The sequence below is a fragment of the Oncorhynchus keta genome, chromosome 2 (genome assembly GCF_023373465.1).
Source record: "Oncorhynchus keta strain PuntledgeMale-10-30-2019 chromosome 2, Oket_V2, whole genome shotgun sequence".
Lineage (NCBI taxonomy): Eukaryota > Metazoa > Chordata > Actinopteri > Salmoniformes > Salmonidae > Oncorhynchus > Oncorhynchus keta.
Genome location: NC_068422.1, coordinates 66,136,126 through 66,153,812, shown reverse-complemented (window position 1 = coordinate 66,153,812; position 17,687 = coordinate 66,136,126). Strand labels below are relative to the sequence as shown.

General features: G+C 44.8%; 1 protein-coding gene across 1 annotated transcript in view; it reads left to right on the top strand.

The window, feature by feature from the left end:
- Positions 1–17,224, top strand: part of LOC118362318 (immunoglobulin superfamily DCC subclass member 3-like) — a 119,210-nt gene extending 101,986 nt beyond the window's left edge. Inside the window, exons 8-14 of the mRNA XM_052480851.1 lie at positions 795–1,042; positions 6,751–6,915; positions 7,242–7,430; positions 7,581–7,685; positions 7,977–8,112; positions 8,215–8,440; positions 11,816–17,224. Coding sequence (XP_052336811.1) covers positions 795–1,042; positions 6,751–6,915; positions 7,242–7,430; positions 7,581–7,685; positions 7,977–8,112; positions 8,215–8,440; positions 11,816–11,989 — 1,243 coding nt within the window. The 3' untranslated portion in view covers positions 11,990–17,224. The remainder of the gene's footprint in view (positions 1–794; positions 1,043–6,750; positions 6,916–7,241; positions 7,431–7,580; positions 7,686–7,976; positions 8,113–8,214; positions 8,441–11,815) is intronic.
- The last annotated feature ends 463 nt before the right edge of the window (positions 17,225–17,687 follow it).

The window sequence follows — 17,687 nt, the reverse complement described above, 5'->3', positions numbered from 1 at the left end:
GAAGAAGGGTGGAGCGAGAAAAATTGAAAACAGGGGGGAGTTCGGTGTGGAGCGAGAAAAATTGAAAACGGGGGGAGTTCGGTGTGGAGCGAGAAAAATTGAAAACGGGGGGAGTTCGGTGTGCGCCCCCACCTCCATCCCATCCTCAAGTAACGAGAGAGGGAGGGAGGTAAAGAGGGAAAAGGGGGGAGGATTAGCATTTTCATTCTTGGAAGATACAGTAAGGCACCATTCACATCTACACACACACACACACACACACACACACACACAATCCTACTGTACACAGACAGTGCTTGTTTTTGTTTTAATTGTTGTGTTTATTACCTGTCGTATTACGATGCCACATCCAGCAGGCTCATTCTGTAGTGACAGTGCATCTGCTCAGGACTGACACAAACAGGGGGGAACCGGCTAACAGAAATGCCCTACCACTGCTCTACTGTAAATAAGACTTTGATTCAGATGCTACACAGAAGGATTTCATACAGTATTCTATTGTTTGCTTGACTGCCTGCTGTGAGAGTTTTTAAACAAAGCCCTTGTCAGCTTCTGCCGGCTTTGTTTTGCTCAGAAAATGCCACCGCACGCACAATACAGTCATCTTTGAAATCAATAATCATCTCTGAGAGCTTCCTGTTTGCTTTCTCTGCACTACCCAATAATATCCTAATCCTTCTCGCTGCAAACCAGAGACTCACGTCTTTCCTGTGTCTACTTTCCTCCCTCCTCTTTTACCCCTCCTTCTTCCCTCCTCCTCGGCCTCCTCTTCCTCCCCCCTCTTCTTCCTCAAGCACGCTGACCATCTATGGCATCAGTCAGGAGGACGAAGCCATCTACCAGTGCATCGCTGAGAACAGCGCCGGCTCCACCCAGGCCAGTGCCCGCCTCACCGTGCTGTGGGCAGACGGCCTGCCAGGGATGCCCAGTGTGGTGCGGGCCGAGGCCCTCTCACCCAACGCCATCCAGGTGTCCTGGAAGGAGTCCGCCCAGGACACTCAGGAGATCATCGGCTACGTGCTCCACATCCGTAGGACCACAGGTTCGTGGGTAACACCGTCTCTAACACACCACTGGAACACACGATACAGCTCTGCCTCAGGTGAACTGGTTCCCTATGGGGAGATGTTATCCAGTCAGTACATGCTCTACCGTCTAGCTGTCACCTGCTTACATGCATTAGCTCTCCACGTGACTTGTGTTATTTTACTGAGGTTAATGGGATGGCTGTCCTCAGCGTGTGGTAGAGATGATACAGAACAGTAGGGAGTGTGGTATCTACAGTAGGTCGAGTGTTCTGTGTGTTATGGAGCGGTGGGTGTAGACTGTATGGGGCACTAGGTGGCTGTGCTGGGGAGGGGAGGCTGGCTCCCCCAGGGCTGACTGCAGCTTCTCTTCCAGATTTACCCCTCCTCTAGCTCCTCTTCCCTTGTGCCCTTTCTGAGAAAGGAGAAAGCAGAAGGGAGGGAGGGAAGGAAGGAGGGAGCTAAAAGGACAAGGTGATAGCAGGGGAGAGGAAAAAGAAAAGAGTATGAGGTAGAAAATGAAAAAACAGGAGACAGCAGGAGAGAGGAGAGAGCAGTAGACAGACAGCAAGAGAGAGGAGGGAGGAGAGAGCAGTAGACAGACAGCAGAAGAGAGGAGGGAGGAGAGAGCAGTAGACAGACAGCAAGAGAGAGGAGGGAGGAGAGAGCAGTAGACAGACAGCAAGAGAGAGGAGGGAGGAGAGAGCAGTAGACAGACAGCAGAAGAGAGGAGGGAGGAGAGAGCAGTAGACAGACAGCAGGAGGGAGGAGAGAGCAGTAGACAGACAGCAGGAGAGAGGAGGGAGGAGAGAGCAGTAGACAGACAGCAGGATGGGGAAGAGAGCAGTAGACAGACAGCAGGAGAGAGGAGGGAGGAGAGAGCAGTAGACAGACAGCAGGAGGGAGGAGAGAGCAGTAGACAGACAGCAGGAGAGAGGAGAGAGCAGTAGACAGACAGCAGGAGAGAGGAGGAGAGAGCAGTAGACAGACAGCAGGAGAGAGGAGAGAGCAGTAGACAGACAGCAGGAGACAGGAGAGAGCAGTAGACAGACAGCAGGAGGGAGGAGAGAGGAGAGACCAGTAGACAGACAGCAGGAGAGAGGAGAGAGCAGTAGACAGACAGCAGGAGAGAGGAGGGAGGAGAGAGCAGTAGACAGACAGCAGGAGAGAGGAGAGAGCAGTAGACAGACAGCAGGAGAGAGGAGGGAGGAGAGAGCAGTAGACAGACAGCAGGAGAGAGGAGAGAGCAGTAGACAGACAGCAGGAGAGAGGAGGGAGGAGAGGGCAGTAGACAGACAGCAGGAGAGAGGAGAGAGCAGTAGACAGACAGCAGGAGAGAGGAGGGAGGAGAGAGCAGTAGACAGACAGCAGGAGAGAGGAGGAGGAGAGAGCAGTAGACAGACAGACGGAGAGAGGAGAGAGCAGTAGACAGACAGCAGGAGGGAGGAGAGAGGAGAGAGCAGTAGACAGACAGCAGGAGAGAGGAGGGAGGAGAGAGCAGTAGACAGACAGACAGAGAGAGGAGAGAGCAGTAGACAGACAGACGGAGAGAGGAGAGAGCAGTAGACAGACAGCAGGAGGGAGGAGAGAGGAGAGACCAGTAGACAGACAGCAGGAGAGAGGAGAGTGCAGTAGACAGACAGCAAGAGAGAGGAGGGAGGAGAGGGCAGTAGACAGACAGCAGGAGAGAGGAGGGAGGAGAGAGCAGTAGACAGACAGACGGAGAGAGGAGAGAGCAGTAGACAGACAGCAGGAGGGAGGAGAGAGAAGAGACCAGTAGACAGACAGCAGGAGAGAGGAGGGAGGAGAGAGCCGTAGACATACAGCAGGAGAGAGGAGAGAGCAGTGAGGACGTATGGTAACAGAACACCTGTTTCTCTAGCAACGCTAGGTTGGATGGACGCTCTGCCATCCCCATCCTTCATGTAGAGGAGACATAAAAGTGGCTTTTAATTGATAATTGAATGAGACTAAATGTTATGTTGGCATGTCAATGTTTATTTGCTGGGGGGGGGGTGACAATCGTTTGTGTGTGTGTTTGTGTGTGAGTGTGCGTGCTGACGTGTGTATCTGTATGGGTGTGTGAGTGTGCGTGCGTGCGTTGTTGCGTGCTGACATGTGTGTATCTGTATGTGTGTGTCTGTATGGGTGTATCTGTATGGGTGTATCTGTATGGGTGTGTGTGGTTGCGTGCTGACATGTGTGTGTCTGTATGTGTGTGTCTGTATGGGTGTATCTGTATGGGTGTGTGTGGTTGCGTGCTGACATGTGTGTGTCTGTATGGGTGTGTCTGTATGGGTGTGTCTGTATGTGTGTATCTGTATGTGTGTGTCTGTATGGGTGTGTCTGTATGGGTGTGTCTGTATGGGTGTATCTGTATGTGTGTGTCTGTATGGGTGTATCTGTATGGGTGTGTCTGTATGGGTGTATCTGTATGGGTGTGTCTGTATGGGTGTATCTGTATGTGTGTGTCTGTATGGGTGTATCTGTATGGGTGTGTGTGCAGCAGTGACAGAGTACATCACCCAGACACAGCTGCTGCTCTCTCCTCTGTAGTGCTATCAGATGTATAATTGAAGGTCCCAGGGGCTTGCCTATAGGAACTGCTTTAATGACCTACTAAAGACAGGCTGCCCCAATGGGCTGAGGGCTGGAGGTAGATAGTGGTTATGGGTGAGGAACTTGACTTAAGGGCCATAACACACTGTAACCCCCTCCCCCTTCACCCCCCTTCTCTCTTCAAATTTAACAAGCACTCACCTAGAGCCACCCCCTCGATTCACACAGCTCTGTTGTTCACAGTCACAGCCCCTATTACCAAATTATGCAATCCTAACAGTACACTCTAAAACAAAATCAAATTGTTTTAACTAATTATTATTGAGTAACTAGTTCCACCTCCTTTTTTTGTTTACTAACATTTTTGGTTCAAGTATTACTGTAGCTTCACCTTGACAAAATGCAGGCAAAACTTCAGTCAACTTAAAATGATGTGTTTGCTCAAATTGTGTCATTTATTCATTCAACTAAAAAGTGTTCTTTTTAACCTAATAAATGGCTGTCGAACACAAAGCGAATTTAACATATCACATATCCAATTTACATGTTAGACGTTGTGCATGTTAATTTATAGAGTATTTCATATTCAACATGCCCTCACCTGGGATATGAACTCACAACCTCTTGGTTCACAGCAGTCCAAGTCTCCTGCTACACCACCACATCTTTGTCTATGACTGCTTTCACCTCTACTGCTACACTTTGCACTTCAAAGTGAATCTCAGCTCTGTTGAAAGTACTGTGTACTCAAGAAAAACTATTTGATATATTATAGTGATTAAGCAGTAATATTAAAACAGAGTAATATGCTATACAGAAAAACCTAACATTCAAATCAAATCAATGATTGGAGACTAACTGGACTTTCTGATAACTGCCACTGGCACAGGGGATTGGAATGCTATGAACCAAGATGTTGTGAGTTCAAATCCCATGTGAGGACATGTTGAATAATGATTCATGTATAAATGCATGATGAAAAGCACTATGGGTGTGCCAGTTGCTTGGCCATTTTTTTAGTTAAGATGCCCAAATAATAATGTACAGCTGAATGAACAACTGAGACAAGTTGAGCAAACATGTCATTTTGACATTTACTGCATTTTTGCCTCCGTTTTCTCAAGTTTTCTCAACATTTTTGTTGTTGTTCAGGTAACACTTGGACCGAGAAGTTGAGTAAATGGCTGTGGAAAAAGTCTGTGTCCTTAAAATGTATATAGTATGTATATAGTATGTATAAGTTGGAAGTAGGAGCCTAAGTGTTGTTGCCCATTGTCCATCCATTTACTCCAATTAGGGGAAGGGCGGTAGGGTTAGGAAAATACATTTACATTTACATTTAAGTCATTCAGCAGACGCTCTTATCCAGAGCGACTTACAAATTGGTGCATTCACCTTATGACATCCAGTGGAACAGCCACTTTACAATAGTGCATCTAAATCTTTTAAGGGGGGTGAGAAGGATTACTTTATCCTATCCTAGGTATTCCTTAAAGAGGTGGGGTTTCAGGTGTCTCCGGAAGGTGGTGATTGACTCCGCTGTCCTGGCGTCGTGAGGGAGTGTGTTCCACCATTGGGGAGCCAGAGCAGCGAACAGTTTTGACTGGGCTGAGCGGGAACTGTACTTCCTCAGTGGTAGGGAGGCGAGCAGGCCAGAGGTGGATGAACGCAGTGCCCTTGTTTGGGTGTAGGGCCTGATCAGAGCCTGGAGGTACTGAGGTGCCGTTCCCCTCACAGCTCCGTAGGCAAGCACCATGGTCTTGTAGCGGATGCGAGCTTCAATAAAATAAAATATAAATATAAATAAATAAATAAAAATATATATGTATATGGTATATATGTGTACAGTTGAAGTCGGAGGTTTACATACACTTAGGTTGGAGTCATTAAAATTTGTTTTTCAACCACTCCACAAATTTCTTGTTAACAAACTATAGTTTTGGTAAGTCTGTTAGGACATCTACTTTGTACATGACACAAGTAAGGCCGCTCGTCAAGGAAGAAGCCACTGCTCCAAAACCGCCATAAAAAAGCCAGACTACAGTTTGCAACTAACTGCACATGGGGACAAAGATCGTACTTTTTGTAGAAATGTCCTCTGGTCTGATGAAACAAAAATAGAACTGTTTGGTCATAATGACCATCCTTATGTTTGGAGGAAAAGGGGGAGGCTTGCAAGCTGAAGAACACCATCCCAACCGTGAAGCACGGGGTGGCAGCATCATGTTGTGGGGGTGCGTTGCTGCAGGAGGGACTGGTGCATTTCACAAAATACATGGCATCATGAGAAAAGATAATTATGTGGACATATTGAAGCAACATCTCAAGAGATCAGTCAGGAAGTTAAAGCTTGGTCCCAAATGGGTCTTCCAAATGGACAATGACCCCAACGGTACTTCCAAAGTTGTGGCAAAATGTCTTAATGGCAACAAAGTCAAGGTATTGGAGTGGCCATCACAAAGCCCTGACCTCAATCCTATAAAAAATGTGGGCAGAACTGAAAAAGCGTGTGCGAGCAAGGAGGCCTACAAACCTGACTCAGTTACACCAGCTCTGACAGGAGGAATGGGCCAAAATTCACCCAAATTACTGTGGGAAGCTTGTGGAAGGCTACCCCAAACGTTTGACCCAAGTTAAACAATTTAAAGGCAATGCTACCAAATAGTAATTGAGTGTATGTAAACTTCTGACCCACTGAGAATGTGATGAATTAAATAAAAGCTGAAATAAATCATTATCTCTACTATTATTCTGACATTTCACATTTTAAAAATAAAGTGGTGATCCCAACTGACCTAAGACAGGAACTTTTTACTGGGATTAAATGTCAGGAATTGTGAAACGCTGAGTTTAAAATGTATTTGGCTAAGGTGTATGTAAACTTCCGACTTCAACTGTAAATATTACTAATATTATGTATAAATATTTAAAATAATATAATATTTTCTTTTATATACTATATATATATATATATATATATATATATATATTTACAAATATATATATATATGGGGGATTGGAAATAATTACATTGATGGAAGCCACAATCTATCTCCAATATTAAAGTTGATCTACCCCCTAAAAACACATGTGGTGGAAGCAGTTATTTTTCTACAGTGTACAAAAAGCAGTTAAATTAAACCATCTCTTTCTCCTCCCCCTTCAGACCCTGTGGAGATGGAGTACCAGGAAGCCGTCAGTAAGGTGACTCTACAGCAGGTCGTGGGTGATCTGGAGCCCTCCACCGGCTACACCTTCTATGTGAAGGCTTACACGTCCCGCGGAGCCAGCAAGCCCTCCGAGAGCGCCACCGAGAGCACGCTGGGCGAAGGTGTGCCTTGGGAACGCACACACTTACACACATACACACACACACACACATAAACACTCACTTAACTGGTGGTAATTACATGCACCAAAAAAGGTTTTTATGAGTTGTTTATTGTAAAGGTTCTGTAAAACACCTACAGGAGTCTGTAGTACAGTAGCCACATACCTGACTGAGATATACTGAGAAAGTACTAAAGACCTGTTTTATAGACTAAAACATGGTTGACTTAACAAGCCTGACAGCTTGTGTTTAGTTTAATATATCATGTAAGTTATTTTTGTTATGTGGATGTTTAGTGGATTCTAACACCACCGTGTGTGTTTCAGTGCCAGCACCCCCGTCACTGTTCATTAAATTGGTGAACAGCAGTGTGGTGCAGGCGGTGTGGGAGCCATCCTCTAAGATGGGCCAACATGAGGGCTTCAGGCTGTACTACAGGAGGGTCCACACCCCCCTCTTCACCGGACCACTCACCTTCACCCGCAACGTCACCCAGTACAACATCACCCAGCTGGGTGAGACAGGGGGACATGGGCTGGGGGCTGGGGGAAAGGAGGATCCATGGAGATGTGTTGAAAGGATTGTTACAGGATTGTTACTCTCTCTCTCTCTCTCTCTCTCTCTCTCTCTCTCTCTCTCTCTCTCTCTGTTCCTCCTCTCCTCAGATCCAACCCTGGTGTATGAGATTAAGGTTCTGGCCTTCAACCAACACGGAGACGGCAACGCCACCATGCGCTTCGTCTCACTGAAGGAGGCTGTGGAGAAATCAGGTGACTTCCTGCTGCCCGCACACACAAACACCCACGCAGACCAGGGCTCACACGTCCTGTAATCTTTTCAGAGCAGCGTTGAAGAGGCCTCATGCAGGCTGCTGTTGTGTGATTACAGCTCTCCGTTTGACTGGATCACTCCATGCCGCCACAGCATTGGTAGTCTGGCTGGCAGCACTAGATTAGGTTGTGGGTGTACTGTATGACAGCTCTGTGCTGTGGGCTTTGTTTCTCTGTGTGTATGTGGCATTGCTGTTGTCCTTACTGGGCCGTGTGTGTGTGTGTCTACAGTGCTGAACACCCCCTGTGACTGTGTGAAAGATGAACAGAGCAAGACCTCTACAACCGGAATCATCATCGGCATCCATATAGGAGTCACCTGCATCGTATTCTGCATGCTCTTCCTCATGTTCAGCTACAGGGGGAGGTGAGTATTGGTGCAACAACAAGGAGACTATGTGTGTCTGTGTGGGCTTGATCCTGGCATGGGGCCTGACGGTGTGTTTTTGTGTGAATTGTGTTCCTCCAGGTTGATGACGTGCAAGACAGTGCAGGCCACCCCCCAGGCCGGGCGTAACATTGCCCTGGAGTTGTCCTCCACCTCCCAGGGGGCCCTGGCCTTAAACGGGGTGAGCAGATCAGGCATGGAAGGGAACGGCAGTCTTGCTGGGAAGAGCAGGGGAGACAGCAACGAGCTGGAGAGACTCTTCTCAGGCCCTTCCCACTGTGGAGACCTAGCAGACAGTTCACGCATGGTGAGTAGAGGGCCTGACACCAAGTAGTCAACTGAAATGAAGTCATAAGAGTTCAATTTATCCAAGTCTAGAATGATGCAATGGGCTAGATTTACATTAGATTTACGTTAGATTTACATTAGATTTACGTTAGATTTACATTAAATTTGGCCATTTTCTACAGTTGAAGTTTACATACGCCTTAGAAAAAATACATTTAAACTCAGTTTTTCACAATTCCTGACATTTAATCCTAGTCAAAATTCCCTGTCTTTGGTCAGTTAGGATCACCACTTTATTTTAAGAATGTGAAATGTCAGAATAATAGTAGAGAGAATGATTTATTTCATCGTTTATTTCTTTCATCACATTTCCAGTGGGTCAGAAGTTAACATGCACTCAACTAGTATTTGGTAGCATTGCCTTTAAATTGTTTAACTTGGGTCAAATGTTTCGGGTAGCCTTCCACAAGCTTCCCACAATAAGTTGAGTGAATTCTGGCCCATTCCTCCTGTCAGAGCTGGTGTAACTGAGTCAGGTTTGTAGGCCTCCTTACTCGCACATGCTATTCTATCGGATTGAGGTCAGGGCTTTGTGATGGCCACTCCAATACGTGACTTTGTTGCCCTTAAGACATTTTGCCATGACTTTGGAAGTATGCTTGGGGTCATTGTCCATTTGGAAGACCCATTTGCGACCAAGCTTTAACTTCCTGACTGATGTCTTGAGATGTTGCTTCAATATGTCCAAGCCAAGTCAACAAACAGATCACTGACCATCTCGAATCCCACCGTACCTTCTCCGCTGTGCAATCTGGTTTCCGAGCCGGTCACGGGTGCACCTCAGCCACGCTCAAGGTACTAAACGATATCATAACCACCATAAATAAAAGATAAAAGACAGTACTGTGCAGCCGCCTTCATCGAACTGGCCAAGGCTTTCGACTGTCAATCACCATATTCTTATCGGCAGACTCAGTAGCCTCGGTTTTTCTAATGACTGCCTTCCCTGGTTCTCCAACTACTTTGCAGACAGAGTTCAGTGTGTCAAATCGGAGGGCATGTTGTCCGGTCCTCTGGCAGTCTCTGTGGGGGTGCCACAGGGTTCAATTCTCGGGCCGACTCTTTTCTCTGTATATATCAATGATGTTGCTCTTGCTGCGGGCGATTCCCTGATCCACCTCTACGCAGACGACACCATTCTGTATACTTCTGGCCCTTACTTGGACACTGTGCTATCTAACCTCCAAACAAGCTTCAATGCCATACAACACTCCTTCCGTGGCCTCAAACTGCTCTTAAACGCTAGTAAAAACCAAATGCATGCTTTTCAACCGTTCGCTGCCTTCACCCACACGCCCGACCTAGAATATGTGGACATCTATAAGTACCTAGGTGTCTGGCTAGACTGTAAAATCTCCTTCCAGAATCATATCAAACATCTCCAATCTAAAATCAAATCTAAAGTCGGTTTTCTACTCCGCAACAAAGCCTCCTTCACTCACGCCGCCACACTTACCCTAGTAAAACTGACTATCCTACCGATCCTCGACTTCGGCGATGTCATCTACAAAATAGCTTCCAATACTCTACTCAGCAAACTGGATGCAGTTTATCACAGTGCCATCCGTTTTGTTACTAAAGCACCTTATACCACCCACCACTGCGACCTGTATGCTCTAGTCGGCTGGCCCTCGCTACATATTCATCGCCAGACCCACTGGCTCCAGGTCATCTACAAGTCCATGCTAGGTAAAGCTCCGCCTTATCTCAGTTCACTGGTCACGATGGCAACACCCACCCGTAGCACGCGCTCCAGCAAGTATATCTCACTGATCATCCCTAAAGCCAACACCTAATTTGGCCGCCTTTCCTTCCAGTTCTCTGCTGCCTGTGTCTGGGACAAATTGTAAAAATCGCTGAAGTTGGAGACTTTTATCTCCCTCACCAACTTCAAACATCTGCTATCTGAGCAGCTAACCGATCGCTGCAGCTGTACATAGTCCATCGGTAAATAGCCCACCCAATTTACTTACCTCATCCCCATACTGTTTTTATTTATTTACTTTTCTGCTCTTTTGCACACCAGTATCTCTACCTGCACATGGCCATCTGATCATTTATCACTCCAGTGTTAATCTGCATAATTGTATTTATTTGCCTACCTCCTCATGCCTTTTGCACACAATGTATATAGACTCTCTTTCTACTGTGTTACTGACTTGTTTATTGTTTACTCCATGTGTAACTCTGTGTTGTTGTCTGTTCACACTGCTTTATCTTGGCCAGGTCGCAGTTGTAAATGAGAACTTGTTCTCAACTAGCCTACCTGGTTAAATAAAGGTGAAATAAAAAATAAATGTCCACATAATTGTCTTTCCTCATGATGCCATCTATTTTGTGAAGTGCACCAGTCCCTCCTGCAGCAAAGCACCCCCACAACATTTTGCTGCCACCCCCATGCTTCACGGTTGGGATGGTGTTCTTCAGCTTGCAAGCCTCCCCCTTTTTTCTCCAAACATAACGATGGTCATTATGGCCAAACAGTTCTATTTTTGTTTCATCAGACCAGAGGACATTTCTCCAAAAAGTACGATCTTTATCCCCATGTGCAGTTGCAAACCGTAGTTTGCCTTTTTTATGGCGGTTTTGGAGCAGTGGTTTCTTCCTTGCTGAGCGGCCTTTCAGGTTATGTCGATTTTTGACTTGTTTTACTGTGGATATAGATACTTTAATACCTGTTTCCTCCAGCATCTTCACAAGGTCCTTTGCTGTTGTTCTGGGATTGATTTTCACTTTTCGCACCAAAGTACGCCTATCAGAAGCTTCTAAAGCCATAACATAATTTTCTGGAATTTTCCACGCTGTTTTAAGGCGCAGTCAACTTAGTGTATGTAAACTTTTGACCCACTGGAATTGTCATACAGTGAATTATAAGTGAAATAATCTGTCTGTAAACAATTGTTGGAAAATGATTTGTGTCATGCACAAAGTAGATGTCCTACCTGACTAACTGCCAAAACTATAGTTTGTTAACAAGAAATGTGTATAGTGGTTGGAAATCGAGTTTTAATGACTCCAACCTAAGTGCATGGAAACTTCTGACTTCAACTGTAAATTCCCATATTGAAGCTGGAATCATTAATTGGTGAAACTGCAACGGCCGTTAACAATATTACAACAACAACATAGTTACTGCAAACAACTAACACAGTTTTTTCCCCCTGGCATCATTGCACAGGCGGTAGAACAGAACAATTTGTACTGCAATTTTTTTCCAGCACAACGCTCCTCACCTCGTCAACAAAACAATAACAACGCCAGTGGGCGGACAGCGGCTCTGTTTCCCCTACTACTCATTCCATCTTTAACTACATTACTGTGTGTGTGTTTCCAGTTGGATAGATCCCTGGTGTCCTGTGCGCTGGACGAGACCCAGTTGTCCACTCTGCCGCTGGTTGACTTCAGCCTTGTGGTGGACAGAGAGACGCAGTTCCAGAGGCCTCCAGCAGAGGGCCGGGCGGTCAGTGACAGGGCTGTGGCCGGGGTCACCCAGCAGAACCAGACCTGATAGAAGCATGAACTGAAGTCTGTGACACGGTCACAGTGTCACCTCAGACTCGTATCACACTCAGGTCGACCGAAGTATTTCTTTTCCTATTAGTTTTTCTTTGTGCAAAGAATTGTATTATTGGTAAGTTAAATAAGTCGCCTCTGGAAAAGTTATAGGGTCTTGGACTCATCTTGGAGGTGTCCCCGGCCTAGGTTTTTGGTGCGCTTTTGTGATGGACAGCTAGGTTTTAGCTTTGGCAGGTGAATTAAGTGTTCTTGTTTTTTTTTTTTACTTCCTTCATTTTCTGGTTGCCGGCAGCACACAGAATAGATATCCAGAATGTCTTTGTTATACACTCATCATTTTATCTCCGAGTCGAATATGTTTTTATTCCTCTACTATCTCACAAAATGGTTCTAATTTATTGGTCTTATTTCTACTATTTCTTTCAATGTCAAAGACTGCTGCCTCCTCTCAGCCTAGCAAGGATTCCACAAACGCATCCAACAAAGACTTAAGGCCTTCTTCCAGTGATTTCATATATTCTCTGTCTCAGGACTTTTATTTTCAGTGATATCAATGTTTTTTTTATTAGTTCTCGGCCTTCATACAGGTTCTTAACTTGGCTCTGTGAACCTTAGGATTCAACAAAAACCTACCTCAGCCGGAATGAATGTGACGTGGGAAACCTTTTGGATCCGTCTTTTCCCCCTGCGTTCAGTTACTTTTACATGTAGAGCGATCGGTTCGTAAAACACGAGAACAGGTGCCACGCTACCTCAGATGTCAAGAACCGCCGCTCTCCTGCTTGTCGAAGCGAGGGGGAAAAAAGAAGAAGAAAAATCAAACGGAAAGCACTTCAAAACGCTGAAGTCCACGTTCTACCTCAAGATAACAATGTTGTAGTTGTTCTTTCTTTCATAATGAAACATGTACTTCTGTTGTGAGAGCTCCTGGCTTCCCTCTGTCGATGAATTGCTGTTTGTGGATATGTCAGTACCTCGTGCAAGTTGACAGATGATATTGTTGTAAGAATTCTACTTGTAAAAGACATTTTTCATAGTTTTCCATCGTGTTTGCGTGAGATATTTTCTCTTTGTTTTATTTGAATCTTAGTTGCTTCTGTTGATTGAAAAGACTGTTAGCGATGCACTAATCATTTCAGGACAGTTTTACTGCTATGTGAGAACTGCTGCAGATATTCCATTGGGCAGGTGAGGTTTTAGTTACATTTACACTTGATTGAGACATACATCATATGTGTATTTATGAATGATTGCAGGATGGAATTGTGCGTGCGTGCGTGCGTGTGTGTGTGTGTGTGTGCGGTATATGTGGTATATGTGATGTATTTAGATAAATAAGCACAAATGTATCAACATGTCATTGTAGGCGTTGACAACCACAAATATTAATGTATCTGATATGATCCCAGGTAATTGGCTTTTCAATTGGCAATAGTGTTGTTCTAATCTGATTTTTTGGGCTCTGCTTGTCACTCACTCCGAGCTGTGGCACAGTGCACTCCTCTTGTTATAGTTCATCAATTCAAATCAATTGTCTTCTGTCGTAATAGCCAAGACTTCTCGAGCCTGTCCATCCCAGATCCCTCACTCCATCCCTCCTCCACACTGGCAAATTAAAGTGCTTCAGGAAAACCTTTATCACAGTGCTGCATGCAAATCCAGAGGGAGATGGTTTTAACAGGTATTAACTCACAGGTCTGAGTTCAGCGTGCTCATGCTGTCATCTCCCTGAGCAAACACACAGTCAACTTGATGTTATCAGACTTGGATCTGATCCAGGGTCAGATCTGGGAGTGCCACCACCAATGCTCCACCTGTTCCTCCAGAACCATGCTCTCTGGAGCTGGAGCTTCCCTGAGGCAGAGCCAACCTGAGCCAGGCCAGTACTCTTACGGTAGCCTGGGTTAGGGCCGCTGTCCGACGGACACCCTGTCTTCTCCCTGGCTCTCTCTACTGTAGAGATAGATCACATTTGAACTCTCACGTAATGGCCTATAGCAGTATTACTCTGGTAACCTACCTCAACCCCGACACGACTGTCCTGCTCTCAGGTTGCTCCCTCTCACACTCTGACCGAAACTTCTATATGTACATAAATATAGACCTCACACACATAATGACACACACACTCCTCGGGAAGGGAGGATGTCTTCAGGGCCTTGTGGTACATTTACATTTACATTTAAGTCATTTAGCAGACGCTCTTATCCAGAGCGACTTACAAATTGGTAGTGCAGTTGTGTGATAGAAAAACGTTATGCTTAGCTTTTCATCTTTATGCTTAGCTTTTGTGGATGTGAATGTATCACAATTATTTTTATTACATTTTTGTTGTATTAGAAGCTTTTACGTTTTTGTTTTTTCACTCAGCCTTGAATGTCTTTGAACATGTGTCTGTTATAGACTAATAAACGAGGGCATCAAACACTCACTGCAAACTGTAGTACAGCTACTCGGTATAAACTGTAGTACAGCTACTCACTGCAGACTGTAGTACAGCTACTCACTGCAGACTGTAGTACAGCTACTCAGTATAAACTGTAGTACAGCTACTCGGTATAAACTGTAGTACAGCTACTCACTGCAGACTGTAGTACAGCTACTCACTGCAGACTGTAGTACAGCTACTCGATATAAACTGTAGTACGGCTACTCACTGCAAACTGTAGTACAGCTACTCAGTATAAACTGTAGTACAGCTACTCACTGCAGACTGTAGTACAGCTACTCACTGCAGACTGTAGTACAGCTACTCAGTATAAACTGTAGTACGGCTACTCACTGCAGACTGTAGTACAGCTACTCACTGCAGACTGTAGTACAGCTACTCAGTATAAACTGTAGTACAGCTACTCAGTATAAACTGTAGTACAGCTACTCACTGCAGACTGTAGTACAGCTACTCAGTATAAACTGTAGTACAGCTACTCACTGCAGACTGTAGTACAGCTACTCAGTATAAACTGTAGTACAGCTACTCAGTATAAACTGTAGTACGGCTACTCAGTATAAACTGTAGTACAGCTACTCAGTATAAACTGTTGTACGGCTACTCAGTATAAACTGTAGTACAGCTACTCAGTATAAACTGTAGTACGGCTACTCAGTATAAACTGTAGTACAGCTACTCAGTATAAACTGTTGTACGGCTACTCAGTATAAACTGTAGTACAGCTACTCAGTATAAACTGTAGTACGGCTACTCAGTATAAACTGTAGTACAGCTACTCAGTATAAACTGTAGTACGGCTACTCAGTATAAACTGTAGTACAGCTACTCAGTATAAACTGTAGTACAGCTACTCAGTATAAACTGTAGTACGGCTACTCAGTATAAACTGTAGTACGGCTACTCAGTATAAACTGTAGTACGGCTACTCAGTATAAACTGTAGTACAGCTACTCAGTATAAACTGTAGTACAGCTACTCAGTATAAACTGTAGTACGGCTACTCAGTATAAACTGTAGTACAGCTACTCAGTATAAACTGTAGTACGGCTACTCAGTATAAACTGTAGTACAGCTACTCAGTATAAACTGTAGTACAGCTACTCAGTATAAACTGTAGTACGGCTACTCAGTATAAACTGTAGTACGGCTACTCAGTATAAACTGTAGTACGGCTACTCAGTATAAACTGTAGTACAGCTACTACTCTTTTACTCCCAGAACCCTCCTCACAGATGATGTGCAGCAACAGGTGTTTGTAAATACAGATAATGAACAGTCTCACCCCTGATTTATTGCAAGGGGTTTCTGCAGTTATCATACTCAAATTGTGTTAATAATTGGAGTAACTCTATTAGATATGAAATACTGTACCCTTGATATAAAACATCTCCTGTAAAGACACACACATATTCCTACCTTCCTAGGCTGCAGTCATCGATTGAATTGTAGTCATTTGTTGGTCCAATATGTTTGAGTTAGATCGTTTAGAGCAGCCAGTGCTCTCATCCCTTTGTAGTTGGCTGATTAGAGGAAGTGTGTGCAGCGCTTGGTCCATTCTAGATTTGACATGGTAACGACCCTAGCCTGAAACGGACTGGTTAAATAAATGGGATGTCTGTGTTAAACCCGGGCTGTAGAACTGTGTTTCTGTTAGACTATCTAGTGTACAGTTGTAATGCACATTACATTCCAGAGACTGTGTGTCAGTGGGTGCTCCTCCGGCAGAGGGTTTTTATTGTACGATGCAGTAGAAGTCGTTGTTGTTAATGCTTTGCATTGTTGCCGAAAACGTGGAACCAGAACTCGCCTGCAGTAATTCTGTACATTGTGTTTGTTTGTTTCTTCACCGTGCGTTTCTTAAATTGTCTCGCGGGTCTTCATTTATTGTATTGTTATTGTACATGATGGTAGAGTTACATTGCAAGTCTTAGTAAACCATAACGATAGTTGTCAAACTAGCAGAAAGAAATGCCTCAGAAATGTTACACGTGTATTTATGAACTGTTGATGCAATGTTCTCTCATGTGCGTCTTTAAAAGCGTAAAAGATGTGGAGGGGAGGAGGGGTCTCTCCAGATAAACCAGAGGTACTTTTTCTTTATAATTTACGGTTAATTTCCGATGCTGGAAATTGCCAACATCTCATCCCTGATTTGACAGGTTTTAGTACCATACAGTGCACAACTTATTTACCCTTCACCCAGAATGCCGAGCTGTAAATTGAGGCATCATGTTTACATGATTGATATGATCATGATTCTCCCAGTGCTTTACACTCCTATAGATCAATGTTAAGAGCTTCCCTCTGTGATCAACTGCTGAAGCTGCTCTAGTCTATTCTGACTTATTACCACTCCATTGGCTGGTGAGATGAGATTCTCCCGCTATCTATTCTCAGCCCTGCTTCTTCCTCTCGTGAGATTCCTGTCCGTTGAGTGTGTTTCTCTGGACAAAGAGAGAGTGGGCTGACTGTGCTCAGGGAACGTCTATCTAATCCTTATGTTGTATTTGTCACAGCGGAACATGGACTGGGCGCTCCACTATGAGAGTCCATGTTATTTAGTACAATCTTCCTCTCACAGTGCTCTGACTGTGCTCTATTCAACCAGTTTAGGGGAAGGGATTGCCTTTTTTGTTTTTCGACTAGGCAAATAATCAAGGAGATAATCTGTCCACTGTCACACATACTGAGCAGATAATGGTAATCCTCCATGCATGAAGATGTGTAGCCTCAGTGAGCCACGTATATAGGGATTCATAAATGAAGTTCACAACCGCTCTTCTTAGTATGGTTTTGTCTCCTTTTGTCTCTCTTCCTTGCCCCTCTGTAATGCCACCTCTCCCTACACACACACACACACACACAGAGACACACACACACACACCAGCGACACACACACACACACAGAGACACACACACACACACCAGCGACACACACACAACTTTGTAAAGAAAGGAGTGTTTGTCAGAATTACCCCAGTGCCCCAGCTCTCCCCAGAGAGAATCAGGGGAGAGACATTAGCTGGTTTATCTCTGGCCACACAAGCCTATTGAGAACTGGAGAGTAAACACGTCAAACCGGGAATCTGTAAAACAAACATTTTTTCTGTGTGACAATAATGTTACCATTTCAGCTTTTTAAGCCTCTTCATGAAAGGGATGAAATGTTCAAGCGTTTTCTCTGTTCTCTAACCCAGCCATGGAAGGCGAGGGGAAACTCTGAAACTCTGCCGGCCAT